General features: G+C 44.7%; 1 protein-coding gene across 1 annotated transcript in view; it reads right to left on the bottom strand.

The window, feature by feature from the left end:
* Nucleotides 1–6,316, bottom strand: part of zgc:92275 (cholesterol 7-desaturase nvd) — a 76,239-nt gene extending 69,923 nt beyond the window's left edge. The window contains exons 1-2 of the mRNA XM_059638140.1: nucleotides 6,139–6,316; nucleotides 4,662–4,750 (exon numbers count right to left, since the gene is read on the bottom strand). Of these exons, the coding sequence (XP_059494123.1) occupies nucleotides 4,662–4,750; nucleotides 6,139–6,316 (267 nt within the window). The remainder of the gene's footprint in view (nucleotides 1–4,661; nucleotides 4,751–6,138) is intronic.
* Between the last annotated feature and the right edge of the window lie 9,061 nt (nucleotides 6,317–15,377).

The raw sequence follows: 15,377 nt of genomic DNA, 5'->3' as shown, positions 1-15,377 counted from the left end.
ACACAAAGTAGTTTTTGAAGGACCATTCAATCGAGTACTAGATAATAGTGTGGGGCTATTATCGAAAACAGGATCCAGACACCAGTATGTCATTACTGTTATGGGTATGATCATCCAGATTCCAGAAATTATTCTTTTAAGTGGCTAAAGTAATAGTGTAAAAAATCAGGAACAAAAACAAAGTTGCCGGAAAAGCTCAGCAGGTCTGGCAGCATCTGTGGAGGAGAAAACAGAGTTAACGTTTCAGGTCCGGTCACCCTTGGGTGACCGAAACGTTAACTCTGTTTTCTCCTCCACAGATGCTGCCAGACCTGCTGAGCTTTTCCGGCAACTTTGTTTTTGTTCCTGATTTATAGCATCTGCAGTTCTTTTGGTTTTTGTATCGTGTAAAAATCAACTCAATTACATACAATCAACATACAAATCTTCTCAAAAATCGCTATCAACTCAATTATTTACTCATTATAGACTAGCAACTGAAAGACAAACTTGTAACTTGACACGATAAGCAATTTGGGTATAATACAGTTCAGGCCCACTAACACAGGGAGCTTTGAACAGATACCATCAGACTGTCAAAATAACAAGGAAGGCATATTGTCATAATGACCACAGGACTGGGACAAAGGATTACATTTCATACTGATTCTACAATTGAAGCTACTGCATTTAGTCCATTGGAATTATCTTATGGTATGAAGTAATTAAAATGATTAAAGAGAACGTTTTAAGGCAGAAAGATGAATCCTAAATGTTGGATTAATTGTCCCATGTTTCCTGAAGGACTCATGGGAGCATACAGTGTAGCAGAGGAGTGATTGAAGGTTTCACAGGCTCAAATGGAAGATAAACATTCTAAAATGTTTCAAGTGGGAGATGAAGTACTGGTGTTATTGCCTTTGTAAGGTGAGCTTCTTTCTGCAAGATTCAGTGGTCCATGCAAAGGCACTAAGAGGGTTAGGAAAAATAAATTATCTGATAGATATTCCTAACCACAGAAGAAAGAATGCCATTCAAACACATTTAAAGCAATGCTATTGGAGGGAGGAAAATAAGAAAGAGCATGTAGGTCAGGTATTTGAGATAGGCAGTTCACAAAATGAACCTCCTGCAGTCCGAATAGTAAATGCTGAAATATTGCAGCACTTAGACAACGTTGTCTCGTACTTATAGGAACTACAAGTTTCAGCAAGATCACTTAGGAAATTCAAGGAAATCTGTACATATTCACCAAGATTTACAATATTAGCCGGGAATGATATGGATTTAGGGAATCGTGAACAGGGTAACATTTATTACTCATCTCTCATTGCCCAGAGAGCAGTTAAGAGTCAATCACTTTGCTGTGGGTCTGGAGCCACATGTTGGCCCGACCAGGTAAGGATGGCAGATTTCCTTCCCTAAAGGACGTTAGTGAACCAGATGAGTTTAACAACAATCAACAATAGTTTCGTGGACTGCATTATATGTAGCTTTGGTTGATTGTTTGTTTCTCTCTCTTTTGCGTAACAAATTTACATTCTGTTTTTAAAGAACATCTGTAAGTCATGTGAATATATTTCAAGCGTGTTAACCAACAGCAGAAATTAAACACGTTTAATTTCAAGCCAGATTTCATTTGGGATACGATTTGCCCAGTCTTACCTTCAGTTGGGTTCATAACAGTGTGCGAGTGTGTCTGCCTGTGCTTGTGCGTGTGTGTGTGTGTGTGTGTGTATGTGCGTGTGTGTGAATATGAAGTGAAATTCAACCCAGTTCTGTTTTCTCTCAGCAGAAGATCCTTTTTTCCCAAATTGAGATCTCGTGGCTGAACTTTAAATAAACCTCAAGTACTGAATAAGCTTTACCATAATTTGTGTTCATTAGCTATTTCTCCACTTTGCAAAATTTTGCAATATGAAAATAGTTTCCTTTCTAAAATGATTTTTCATGAATACAGGCATCAAAACAACATCAGAGATAATAGGAACTGCAGATGCTGGAGAATCCGAGATAACAAGGTGTAGAGCTGGATGAACACAGCAGGCCAAGCAGCATCTTAGGAGCAGGAAAGCTGACATTTCGGGCCTAGATCCCTCATCAGAAATTAAGGGTCTCGGCCCGAAACGTCAGCTTTCCTGCTCCTAAGATGCTGCTTGGCCTGCTGTGTTCATCCAGCTCTGCACCTTGTTATATCAAAACAACATCATTGAGTGAAACACAAACAATTGATAAATATAAGTATCTATAGTATCCATCATGTGGGGTCACAGATTTGGATATGGGCTTAAATTGTAGCAATCAGGATGTCAATCAGTAAGGATTTAATCATGTTTCTAATAGATAAAGACCTGTTGTGTAAATGTCTGTTTGAGAGTGTAACATATTGGAAGATAGAGTTTTAACTTACACTTTAAATAATGTCAGTTTTGAATTACTATGTAATTTTTTTTAAAATTCATGAATAAATTATACTTTAAAAGAATGGAAGTGTATTAATTCTCACAAATTCTCTGAAATTTCTGATTATTTCCCTGGTGTAGTAGCGTCTATTCACCTGCAGAGGGTGGTGTTGTACCAATTTAAACACAGGATGGGATAATAAAATGTGAGGCTGGATGAACACAGCAAATCACAGGATGGGAATCAGGTTTAAGGAAGAGACACTTTGACACTTGCTTCATTGTTTCACCCACAGACAAACCATCTCTCATTGTTACTGCTTCTGAAATGACTTCAGCAATTTCATTTCCAATGTCAAACCAATTCCTGAAATGATCCTTTCTTTGTTCATCCTGTGAATATCTTCTCCTTTAGGTATTTACTCAATTTATCTTTCTCTCCAAAACATGCTTTATTCATAAAAAAGTTGTAAAATACATTGGAAAACATTACAACTTTAAAAGGACTGTAAGTGCAACAAAATCCAACTCATCTCCTACGCCGTGTTCTGCTCTTTGAACCTCAATCCAGTTATAATACACTTAATATTTACAGGATACATTCTATGACAAGCACAAGCCAGAGGGAAAATCATTTCACCATGAAAACCATAGAGATTTCTCTGCACATCACATTCCAGTCTGAGCTGCCTCAACATAATTTCAATGCTCTGTTTATTGGATATACTTAGATATTAAATTGATATTTATCTAAGTTCCTGAAAGCTGTAGCTAATTCACAGAATAAATGAGGGTGAGAAGGGAGAGTACAGGATAATTAACTTTCACAGGTGACTCGAACTGAGCCCAGGACAGGGAGATACATCAGGGACCAGTAACCAGGTCTCAAGCTCCGGGCAGTGCCCGTTCGGATTTGGAGCAGGAGCCACTGTGGTCAGTCACATTCCAGGGGGTTGGGCTGAGGGATCAGGCCAGTAGCAGCACTGGGGCCAGTGACATCCATCTCTAGCATAGCTCCCAAAGTCCATCAACACAGACTAGGTCTGCCAGTGTCCAGCTCTCCTAGAGACATCAGCAGCTTGTTCACGCAATGAGAGGATAGTGTCTGTTACAGAGAACATCCAGCAGAGGAGAGATTGTTGAAAGTGTAAGCTTGTGGACAGTCTGTGCATTTATGAGAGAGTGGACAGTGAATGTGATATGCACAGTATCCAGGAGAGGGGAGACTGTGTAACATGAAGGTGAGTGCCTGCATGCTGTTATTGGCTGACACTGTCGGAGTGCACCATTGCTGCAGCTCTGCCACTCCCCAGGTCACAAAATAAAATAAACATCCTTTTCCCAGTTACCATGTCAGAACAGATATTAAACCGAAAGATCTGTCAACCACATTTCTTAATAAACACAAATGGGGTTTATTATCAAAATCTAATCAATGAGGATGCAATTGGTTAACATACACAGTCAGTGATATGAAACTGTTAACACTTACTCTCTATAAATACCCTAAAACAAACACACACACACACACACACAAACAAACCTTCTTTAGGAAAAGGCAGAAGGAAATGATTTCTCTGCAGAGATTGGCTTTCTGAAAATAAAAACAACTTTGCCCAATAGATTAGCCTTGAAGGCAAATGGATCAAGCATAGATAGTAGGAACTGCAGATGCTGGAGAATCTGAGATAACAAAGTGGAGCTGGATGAACACAGCAGGCCAAGCAGCATCAGAGGAGCAGGAAAGCTCAGAAAGGTCTGAAAAAGGGTCGAAACCCGAAACGACAGCCTTCCTGCTCCTCTGATGCTGCCTGGCCTGCTGCGGCTACACCTTGTTATCTTGGATCAAACATAGGATGTTTCAGAATCTGTTGCTGTAAGGTACTAGCGTGTGGAGTCAAATCATTAGTCACTCAGTTGTCTCTGAAGTTGTATAAACACAGCTTTCCTCAGAAATACATATTGACAAGTTCCTTCAATCACTCTTTCAAAAAAAAACAATAAGTTTTCCAGAACTCAAGAGGATTGTCTTCACTGAGATGAAGGAGATCAGCTCAGCAGCTGGCCTTATCAATTTTCCTGTAACTCAACCAGTTCTTGGCAGGCTTTCCTTCAACTGAGCCAGATAACAATAACTCTCCAAGCCAGTGACTGCTCACAGCCCCAGCAGGATCTACAGCAAAGTCCTTACCTTCCAGGGTGAGAAAAGTGAGGCCTGCAGAGGAGCATGTTCCAAGGCTGTCAACAAAGAAAGACTGAGGCTCAAAATCTTTCATTTACCTGGCAGAGGCAAACTGAGTCAGACGTGAAAGAGAGCACATTTTGGAGCTCCAAATAGGGCAGGCCGAAGCTCCAGGACTTCTGTTTACCTTCCAGAGTGGCAAGAGTCATATTAAATACAAAAGCAGAGAGGTGATGGGGCTTCATAAGACATTTGTTGGGTCACACTGGAATATGTGTGTAGTTCTGATTGCCATGCTCTAGGAAGGATATGATCACACAGAGGAGATTCACCTGGATGTTACAGCCTTGGTTGTAATATTTCAGCACCAAAGTCAGCCCTGTTAGGCTGTGGTCGTTTTCCATAGAACAGAGAAGGCAGAGAATGAGGCCTGATTGAGGTATACAAAGTTACGAGAGTCTTTATAGTGCAGACACTTACCCTCCATCGAAGGGTCAATAACCATGAGGCATATAAAACGTCTTAGAATCATAGAGTCATACAGTGCAGAAACAGACCCTTTGGTCCAACTCATTCATGCTGACCAGGTCTCCTAAACTGAACTAGCTTGATTTGCCTGCATTTGGCCCAAATACCTCTAAACCTTTCCTATTCATGTACCTGTCCAAATGTCTTTTAAATGTGGTAATTGTACCCATCTCTATCACAACCGCTGGCTACTGGGGCGGGGGTGCTATAGAATAATCCCATCAAAGTGATCATACCTTTCGTATAGAATTCCTACAGTGTGGAATCAGGCCATTCAGCCCATCGATTCTACACCGACCCTCTGAACAGCATCCCACCCAGACCCACCCTCCCCACCCTATCCCTGTAACATGCAATTCCCATATCCATGGATACAACAGGCAATTTAACATAGCTATTTCTCAGTTCCAACCATATAGCTTCACTGAATGATCCCCTCAGGAATATCCTCCATAGGTACAGCTATAATACTCTCCCTAATCAAAAACGCTTCTTCCCCTTCTCGCTTGCCTCTTTTCCTATCCTTCCTATAGCATCTATACCGTAGAATATTAAGCTGCCAGTCCTGCCCCTCCCTCAGCTACATTCCTATAATAGTTACGATATCCAGTCCCAAGTTCCCATACATGTCCTGAGTTAATCTACTTACCTATGAAGCCTCTTGTAATAAATGCAGTTTAGTTCATCAGCCTTAACTCATTTTCTGCCATGCTCTTGCCCATCTTGTCTGTTTAACTTGCTCCCCTTAAGCTTCAACCCTCTCTCCTTTCTCAGTATTGCTGAGGATCCCTCCCACCACCCACCACCCAGGCTAATTTAAACTCTTCTGAGTAGCACAAGCAAATAGTCTGACTGGGCCCCCCTCTGTTTCAGGCGCTACTCATCCCTCTTGTACAGGTCACCTCTGCCCCAGAAGAGGTCCCGATGATCCAAAAATCCGAATCCCTGCCCCCTACACTAGCTCCTCAGCCACACATTCATCTGCCTCGTCCTCCTGTTCCGACTCTCACCAGCACGCAGCACCAGGAGAAATCCAGAGGTTACTACCCCTGGGGTCCTGCTTTTTAACTTCTTGCTTTACTTCCTTATATTCACTCTGCGGGACCCCATCCCTTTCTTGTACCAATGTGCACAATGAGTCCTGGTTGCTCACCTTCCCCTTTGGAACCTGTTGCAACCTCTCCAGGACATCCTTGACCCTGGCACCAGAGGGGCAACACACCATCCTGGAATCTCGCTTGTGGCCGCAGAAACTAGTGTCACAATCGATCACTTAGACCTTGATCAGTTGGGAAATCACAGGGGGCATGGTGGCTCAGTGGTTAGCACTGCACCTTCACAGCGCCAGGGACCCGGGTTCAATTCCAGCCTCAGGCAACTGTCTGTGTGGAGTTTGCACATTCTCCCCATGTCTGTGTGGGTTTTCTCCGGTTTCCTCCCATCGTCCAAAGATGTGCAGGCTAGGTGGATCAGCCATGCTAAATTGCCCATAGTGTTCAGGGTGTGTGGGTTATAGGGGGAGGGGTCTGGGTGGGATGCTCCAAGGGGCGGTGTGGACTTGTTGGGCCAAAGGACCTGTTTCCACACTGTAGGGAATCTAATCTACTGTGATATCTGAGTATTTATGCTGTAAATAAGGTATAGGAATGATGTGTCTGCCCCCACATTACATTTCTATTACTTGCTGGGTGTTCTTAATTTATTTTCATTTTAAGAGGTAGTGTTTTTATGTAGGTGTTTTGAGGAACGTTGATATCTCAAAGCTTCACTTGGTCAGGTTTACTGCACTTATCTGTAACCTCGTGATGATCCAGAATATTTGATGAAGTAGCAGATTCCTTGTCCCATAGGTGCCAGTCTATAAAAGGTTTGCTGTATTTTGTTTCTGTCTTCACTATAAAGGATACAAAAACATTCTAGTAATGGCTATAAATCAAGACGCGAAATGGAGAAAAAAATTGAGCAGAATTACAATCATGAGGCAAGTGATACTAAGTAAACTGATGGAGAACTGAGCGATCAAGTCTGTAGACCGAGATGGATTTCATTCTTAGAGTCTTAAATGAAAGCCTAACTTCAGGAAAGGTTCCATTGGACTAGAATGGAAGGAGGTGAATAAAAAGGAAATTGTACGGCAGTTATTTTCACCTCCCCCACTGCCCCCACACCCCACAGCCCCCTACCCTGTCCCCCACTCCTTCTCGTCAGCCTGACCATTGGGCACTACTAAGCTCCTCTGTAAGTGGGAGGACCTCTCACGCAGTCTGCACCAATCTTAGAGTGCGACCTGTTTAACTAAAACCAGCTGATCATAGACTAAAACACTGAATCCTGAGCTTTCACTTGTTTAATTCTGAATAGTTGATATCCAAGGAGTGGACACAAATGTTTTGTTAGAATGATTGGCTTGGTGTATTCTCACCAGCTGCAGCTATGGAAACATCGGGACTTTTGGTACAAGAAAGCTGACAATTCAGGCCTAGACCCTAGAATCTATCAGACCTGCTGAGCTTTTCCAGCATTTTCTGTTTATGCTCCTGATTTACAGCATCCGCAGTTCTTTTGGTTTTTATTTAGAATTTAACAAAGAGGGCAGATTCATTGAGACTGTCATACGTGGCAAATTAGTCAGAGATTTACAGCTTGCTGCCCATCGAGTCTGTGCCAAAAACTACCACTAATTATGTAATCTCATCTTCCAGCTCTTGGACCATAGCCTTGTATGCCTTGGCATTACAAGTGCACACCTAAATACTATTAGTAATAGTATAAGTAAATTCTGCACCTTGACCTGTGCACACAGAACAGAAGCACTTGTATAAGTTGAAAATGATGAAGCGGACTTTTCCTATCATTCTGTCATTCACGCTCACTCTTGCTCACTTGTGGCTTGGGTATTCCTGAAGAAGGGTCTAGGCCCGAAATGCCAGCTTTCCTGCTCCTCTGATGCTGCTTGGCCTGCTGTGTTCACCTAGCTCCACACCTTGTCATCTCAGATTCTCCAGCATCTGCAGTTCCTGCTATCTCTGGGACTTCTGGTATCCTGTCCTAGGTTCCACTTCACATTCTTTTGTTCCCACTGAATCTAACTTGGCCAGTTGGCTCCTGGCCTCATAAAGTCAGACATAGGGGAGGCAATGGCTCCATGGCAATATCAGCGGACCATAAACCGAGAGGCCCAAGTAGTGTTCTGGAATTCAGCCTAATGAGGACCATGAACTGATTGTCAGGAAAAACACCATTGGCTCACTGGTGTCCTTCAGGGAAGGAAACTGCCAGCTTTAATTGGTCTGGCCTACAGACCCACAGCAATGTGATTGACCCTTAACTGCCCTCTGGACAATAACTGCTGACCTAGCCACCGAGGACCTCATCCTCTGAACGAATAAAAAACTGGTTACCGCTCACATTCAAACTGCTTCCAAGTATTACAGCTACACAAGCTGTACATCAGTAAGCAAAGGGAAATCCTTTTAGATCTTTGTAAGGTTGCAAAGGAGAGCTGTTCTGGATCAGGTCAGTAACTTCTATGGCGATCTGGGCACAAGCACAATTCCAGGCCCACAGCATCACCGTAGAAAATATCAAGGGCATCACATGTAAACACCACACTCCGCGTGTCCAGAGAATAGTGAGATTTTAAACCACCACTGAGCAATGGGGGAGGAGGGATAGGAGAGGGAAGGAGAGTGGGAGGGTGGGGACAAAGGGAGGGCAAATGGGGGCATGGGAGAGAAGTACAAGAAGGTGGAAGGGGGTTGGGGATAGGAGAAGGATAGGAAGAGGCAGGGCATGAGAGAACAGAGGGGATTGGGATGGGGACGGAGGGATGGAGTAAGGATGGAGTTGCAGCGAGGGCAGGGGCGGGTGAAGTGAGGATGGGGTGGGAATGTGGACAGGGGCAGAGTTAGGGCGGGGTTCTGGTGAGAATGGGGACACGGATTGAGGATGGAGTTAGAGTGAGGGTACGGGTATGATGGATGGTGGAGGCCAGTGACGAGGAGAGGTGGACGTGGGAGTGAGGTACTGAGGGTGATTAGAGATGGCAGCTGAGTGCAGACTGGGTGGGAGCAGTGGGAGAGGGGGTTGACCTATGAAGGGGCAGACCTCCATTCCCCCATTCACAGTTGCATCCTGTTTAAACTTGAACACAGACCCAGAGACATGCGCATGTGTGAATTTAATGTATGTATAGCATAACATGTGCCGGCATCAGCAAAAACGGCCATTGGAGAGATGTTTAAAACCATTGGGAACTGATCATACAGTCCAGATTGATTTGTTGCCATGGAAAAGGACCACATCACTTCACTGATCATACTCCTCTAGGCTGTGAATGGAATACATTCAGGAGTGTTCACTTCCAGATAAACAATTATGAGAGAAGGAGACAAAATTGAAGGAACTTTATTGCTATTGAAAGGTTGGGGTCAGTCAGCCTGACTTAGGATCATAATCAATATGGGATGGGCCAGTCCTGGTGGGAATTGTAATTGTTCCAGGCGAGCGACAGTGGTCTTGGCCCTGGAGATTTCCTGTTTCCATCCCGCACAATCTCGATCAGATCCACTGATGTGAAGCCAGTTTCCTTCTCTGAACACTGCCTCCTGCTGGCCAACTGTCACCTGCAGGACATTGAATGGGCCAGCAAGGGAACATGGAAGCTTAACGTGAAACTGTTGACCCCAGAATGCATTGAGGAGCTCAAATGGTATTACGCAGGTTAGAGAACCATGATGCCCCTTTTTGAGTTTCCAGCAGGCTGTGGGAAATACCAAGGGGAACATCAAAAAGTTCTTCATTCACAAAGATGCTCAGAAGGCAAGAGAGAGACAGAGGGAGAGACAGAGAGAGAGACAGGGAAATCTCCTGTGACCGTGGGTCATCAGATTGGCACACAAACCCACATCAATCCTACAACAACAGCTCACCTGAACCAAAGACCGGCTCCCCACTATGGACAGGACTAATGTCATCTAGAAGATTCCTTGCAGAGATTGTGAGAAATACTCCAACGGACAAACAGGAAGGAAACTAACAACAAGGGCAGACGAACACCAACTGGGTCCAAAAAGACATGACCAATACTCACTCATCTTATCCACGTGGATAAGGAGAACCATCAATTCGACTGGGACAAGCTAAGCAGAGACTGGCACAGGAATTCCTAGAAGCCTGGTACTCCACAAAGAAAGCCATCAATAAACACGTGGAACTCGAACCCGTAGACACTCCACTACGAAGGAAAACTGGAAGTGAGGCAATCCAGTTCAGTGGATTCCAGAGTTTAAAAGCCAGGAGCGAAAACACACAAACGCTTCATCGGAGGCTTCACTGATGTTCCCCAGCAGGGTAATGAAACATCTGCGGAACAAGGAACCAGCTTGACGAGACAAGCAACCCCAACACCCACAACCCCAGGTACTAATCTACTCCAAAACCTTACAGGGAAAACTGCCCACACTGCAGAAGAGCATGCAGGGCCTATTCCTGCTGCAGGCGATGGGGCTTGATGATACGGAGAATCTTCAGGAGGTGAAGAGCCAGCAAGCCTCGCTCTTTGTCCAGGAGGCCTCCCAAGATAATCTTACAGTCCAGGGTCCGCTCCGTGGAGCAGGATGAGACATGGTCACATTTCTTCCCCCAGAAGGTGCACAGGGAGAGCTCTGTGCTCAGCAGCCTGAAGGAAGAAGATGGTTCGGTAACATCATCATCTCAGTCTGATATCCTGAACATCAACAAATCCTTTTATGCCAGTCTGTATAACAGGAAGTCCATAGATAGTGCATCCGCCCGGGTGTTCCTGGGAGATCATGGAGATCTTAGACAACAGCACATGGGAGAGGCTGGACCAGCTGCTCCCTCTGGATGAGATGACCAAGGCCCTAGAGTCCTTAGAAAAGAATTAAACTCCTGGAAGTGAAGAGTCACCGGCCGAATTGTATTCAGCTCTGTGGGAGCTGGTCAGCCAGGACCTGCTGTACGATAGAATGCTTCTGGCAGGTACTATGTGTGAATCCTTGGGGAAAGGTATCATCATCCCTCCTCTACAAACACAAGGGGGACAGGGAGGAAATTAGAAATTAGTGCCCAATTTCATTGCTAAAGGCAGACGACAAAATCGTGTCAAAGGTCAACCGGGTCAGGTCTGCTCTGGGATTGGAGATCCACCCCGACCAAACCTGTGCTGCACTGGGCAGGGTGATCTCTGAGAGCCTCGTGATCATCAGGGATATGTTCGCCTATGTGCGGGACAGGGGTGTGAATGCCTGCCTCATCAGCCTGGGCCTGGTGATGGCCTTTGACAGGATATTGCACACCCACACGGGGGGATATGCCTCCATAATGGGCTTTGGGGAATGAGTGCATAACTGGAACCACCTGCTCTACACCAACATCCTTAGTGCAGTCTCTATCAATGGGTGGGAATCAGAAAGCTTCCCAACTGGATCCAAAGTCAGGCAGGGCTGCCACGCTCTCCTACCTTGTTTGTGTGTTGTATTGAGCCTCTTACTGAGTCCATCAGGAAGGATTTGAGCCTGTGGCAGTGGGGGCTGGGGGGGGGGGGGGAGGGGGAAGCGGGGGGCGGTGACTATTCCAGGCAGCGGAGACCTGCAGGTCAAGGCCTCCCTGCACATGGATGACGTCACAGTTTCCTGCTCGGATCTAGTCAGTTCACAAACTCATGAGCATCTGTGACCAGCTCAAACTGGCCTCAAGTGCCAAGGGGCCAAGTGATCCTTTATCCCCCTCAACATCAGGACAGACTACCTGAAGGTGCTGGGAATATGGTTTGGAGTTGCTGGGGCGTGTGCAAATCTTGGGGAGGAGCATATTGCCAAGGTGAGGCAGAGACTGGGCTTTTGGGAACACCACTCCCTCTCCATTGCGGGTAAAAACCTGGTCTTCAGGTGTGAGGCGCTCTCTCTCTCTCTCTCTCTCTCTCTCTCTCTCTCCTCTCTCTTTCTATCTCTCTCTCTCTGTTGTTGTATGTGACGCAGGTCTGGCCCATTCCCCGAACCTGCACTGCTGCAGTCACCTCAGCTATCTGGACCTGTAAGATGGACCATGTCCCCAGGGTCACTATGTACAAAGCTCTACCTAAGGCAGGAGGGTAGGGGGAGAATGTAATCAATAGCACCGTCATCCTGACGGCCACGTTCGTGTGCAGCTGCATCGAGTGTGTCGACCCTCGGTACGTACATACCATGTGTCACTATGTACTGAGGTTCTACCTGTCCCTGGTGTTATAAAGGACGGGACTGGCCTCTGTGCTGTAGAACACTCCATGTAGTTGGACCATTCAATATCACCTGTCCCTCATGGAGATATTCGCACCGAAAAACACCTTTGATCACACATCCATTGGGAATTGGTCAGCACATAGCATCCTCAAGATGCTGCAAGAAAAGGTGGGTCCTGGTGCGTGGTTCCCTGGGCAGACTGTCAAAGTCATTGGACCAAATGCCTCACCACCAGAGCTTTCCAACAAGCAGCAAGGCATCACTGGGCTGGTGATGAGAAGGGCACTGTCTGTAAGATCCTTCTTGTACACCCAGACTCTCTGCACCACTAGACGGTGCCGTCAAAATGGTCCCAGTGGGTAGAAACTGTCACACACCTGCTGGAATGTGCCTTTGCAAAGGAAGCCTGGAGAGAGATGCAGTAGTTTTTGTCAAAGTTCATCCTGAGGAGCTCCATGATGCAGGACTCTGTGCTGGCCTGTTCCCTGGGACACACTCTGAGACAAACAGCAACGCTGCCTGGAGGACCATCAACTCAGTGAAAGACACTGTTTGTTCTGCCAGGAAAGTGTTGGTCTTCTAGAACAAGGAGTTGACACTGACCGAGTGCTGCAGACTGGCCCATTCCAACGCCCAGGACTACATGCTGAGGGGTGCACTAAAGCTTGGGGCAGCTGCTGCCAAGGCGCAGTGGGGAAAGACCATGGTCTGAGGTCTTTCTCCCAAAATTAAATGGGGGTCTGTTTGGTTGTCAGACCATCCTAATGCCTCAAATATATGTAAATAGTATCTTACATGAGTAAGAAATGCTTTGGGTTTGTTTGTTTTACATATGTGAAGATTGTGCAGAATCAAACTGCGCTAGTGACTGTGCATGTATATAAAGACTTTTATGCATAAAGTATATTACTGAAATTTTTTAAAAAAACTACAGTTCTCATCCACCCTCGAGTGTCTGTCTGTGTGGCCTTCTCCAGCACCTATTGTCTATTGCTGAAAAAGCTCAGCTGGTCTGGCAGCATCTATGGAGAGAAATCAGAGTTAACGTTTCAGCTCCAGTGAGCCTTCCTCAGAGTCACCTCACAGCGCACAAACAATTCCAGAATGGAAAAATGTCACCTGCTACCTAAGCAGATGATGTAGAAAGTTTCTCCAAGTTTCAAAATGGAAGCGTAATTAATAGGAATCAGGAATTAAATCTAGCCAATGCAATGAGATACTTTGAAGAGATTAAATGAAACAGGAATCAAATTGTTAAATTAATACAGTACTGAATATCCACAAAGTCCAGAGCTTTACAGTAATTAGGAAATGCACAGGCCAGGAATGTACAGCCTTCTCTTTGACGAGGTGCTAGAATCCATTACTAACGGAACATACAGTGGGATACTTTTTTGGAAAAATATGTTGTAATCAGGCAATAGCTCTGCAAAAGGGAAATCCTGTTTATGTAACCTATTAGTATTTTTCTGATAATGTAACATTCACGTGAAAGTTGTGACACATATGGATTTCCAAAAGGTGCTTAATAAGATGCTACAAAAGTTGCTGAACTAGATGTGGGATTAGCATGTCAGCCTGGGGAAAAAAAAGACCAATTACCCAACAGCAAGCAGGGAGTAGTCAAAAGTCAATCCCCAACAGTCTGGTAAACTGCAGCTAGCAGAGTGCCACTGGGTCCAGTGCTGTGGCCATAACTATTTAGGACCTATATCATTGAGATGATTGAATCTTTAGTAGCTAAAGAACACCAAGATAGGTTGGAAAATATGTAATAAAGAGTAAGTAGAGAATCTGCAATGGGATACAGGCAGATTAAGTGATTGAACCCTTTTTAATGTATACTCCTCAGAAAAACTGATTTTACAATGATTATTAGATAAACCACACTGGTCACGGTTAAATGCAGTAAAACTGAAGTTGGGGGACGACTTCAGGACAAAAATACCTGGAAAGAAGTATTCTCCAGACGAATAAGGTAAAGGAGTGCTGGGAATCTTTTAAATGCATGCAAGTTCGGTTAACTTAAATGTTATTGCATGTGGTGATGGCCAGGGCTAGGGAAGGGTGTAACAGATATGGTTAATACAAGTGGGGCTGTCTGATTTTTGGCTTTTCCCAAAGCTTCTCTTTAGGCAGTGTTCATTTGAAAACCACAACTAACAAATATACTAAGGATTTAATGTTCATAGAATCCCTACAGTGTGGCACAGGCCATTCAAGTCCTCGCTGACTCTCCTAAGAGCATCCCACCCAGACCAACCAGCTACCACATCCCTATGACCCTGCATTTCCCACGGCTAATCCACCTGGCCTGTACATTCCTGAATATAATCGCCAATCCACATAACCTGCACATCTTTGGAATGTGGAAGGAAACCACGTCACCCAGATGAAACCCCCACAGACACAGGAAGAATATGCAAGCTCCACACAGTCACCCAAGGCTGGAATCGAACCCAGGTTCCTGGCGCTGTGAGGCAGCAGTGCTAGCCACTGAGCCACCACGCCATTCCCTTGTATTGCATTTAATTCAGAAAATATGTGCTTAGTGATCACAGTTGATGTTATTAAAAACATTGTAATTTGCATGTTTTATGAACATTAGTCAGGTCAGAAATAATCTTTGATTCCCCTCTTATCTGTAGACGTTCTGGATCAGAAACTCCTCTCGGGCGGTGGAGTAAAATGTGCATTATTGTATGATCCACCTGTTATATGTAGTGTCAGATATTAATGGGCAGCTGATCTGATATATGGGTTTTACACCATTGTCTGGGCTGGATACATACCCAATGTTATCATTTGTCACGAAAAATGCATGTATATTAACTTTAATTATGATATTGCAAAGCAGCTTGGTTACTTCAGTTGAAATGTGTTACTTTTTTCTTTTATACTCTCATGGGATGTTGGCATGACCAGCTGGCTAGCCTTCCATTGTTGTCCTTGAGAAGGTGGTGCTGAGCTGCCTTCTTGAACCACTGCAGTCCATTTGGTATAAGTGAACCCACATGCTGTTGAGGGAATTCCAGGATTTTG

Source organism: Stegostoma tigrinum, chromosome 29 (assembly GCF_030684315.1).
Source record: "Stegostoma tigrinum isolate sSteTig4 chromosome 29, sSteTig4.hap1, whole genome shotgun sequence".
Lineage (NCBI taxonomy): Eukaryota > Metazoa > Chordata > Chondrichthyes > Orectolobiformes > Stegostomatidae > Stegostoma > Stegostoma tigrinum.
Note: the sequence above shows the minus strand (reverse complement) of the source record. Positions and strands in the feature narration are given on the sequence as shown.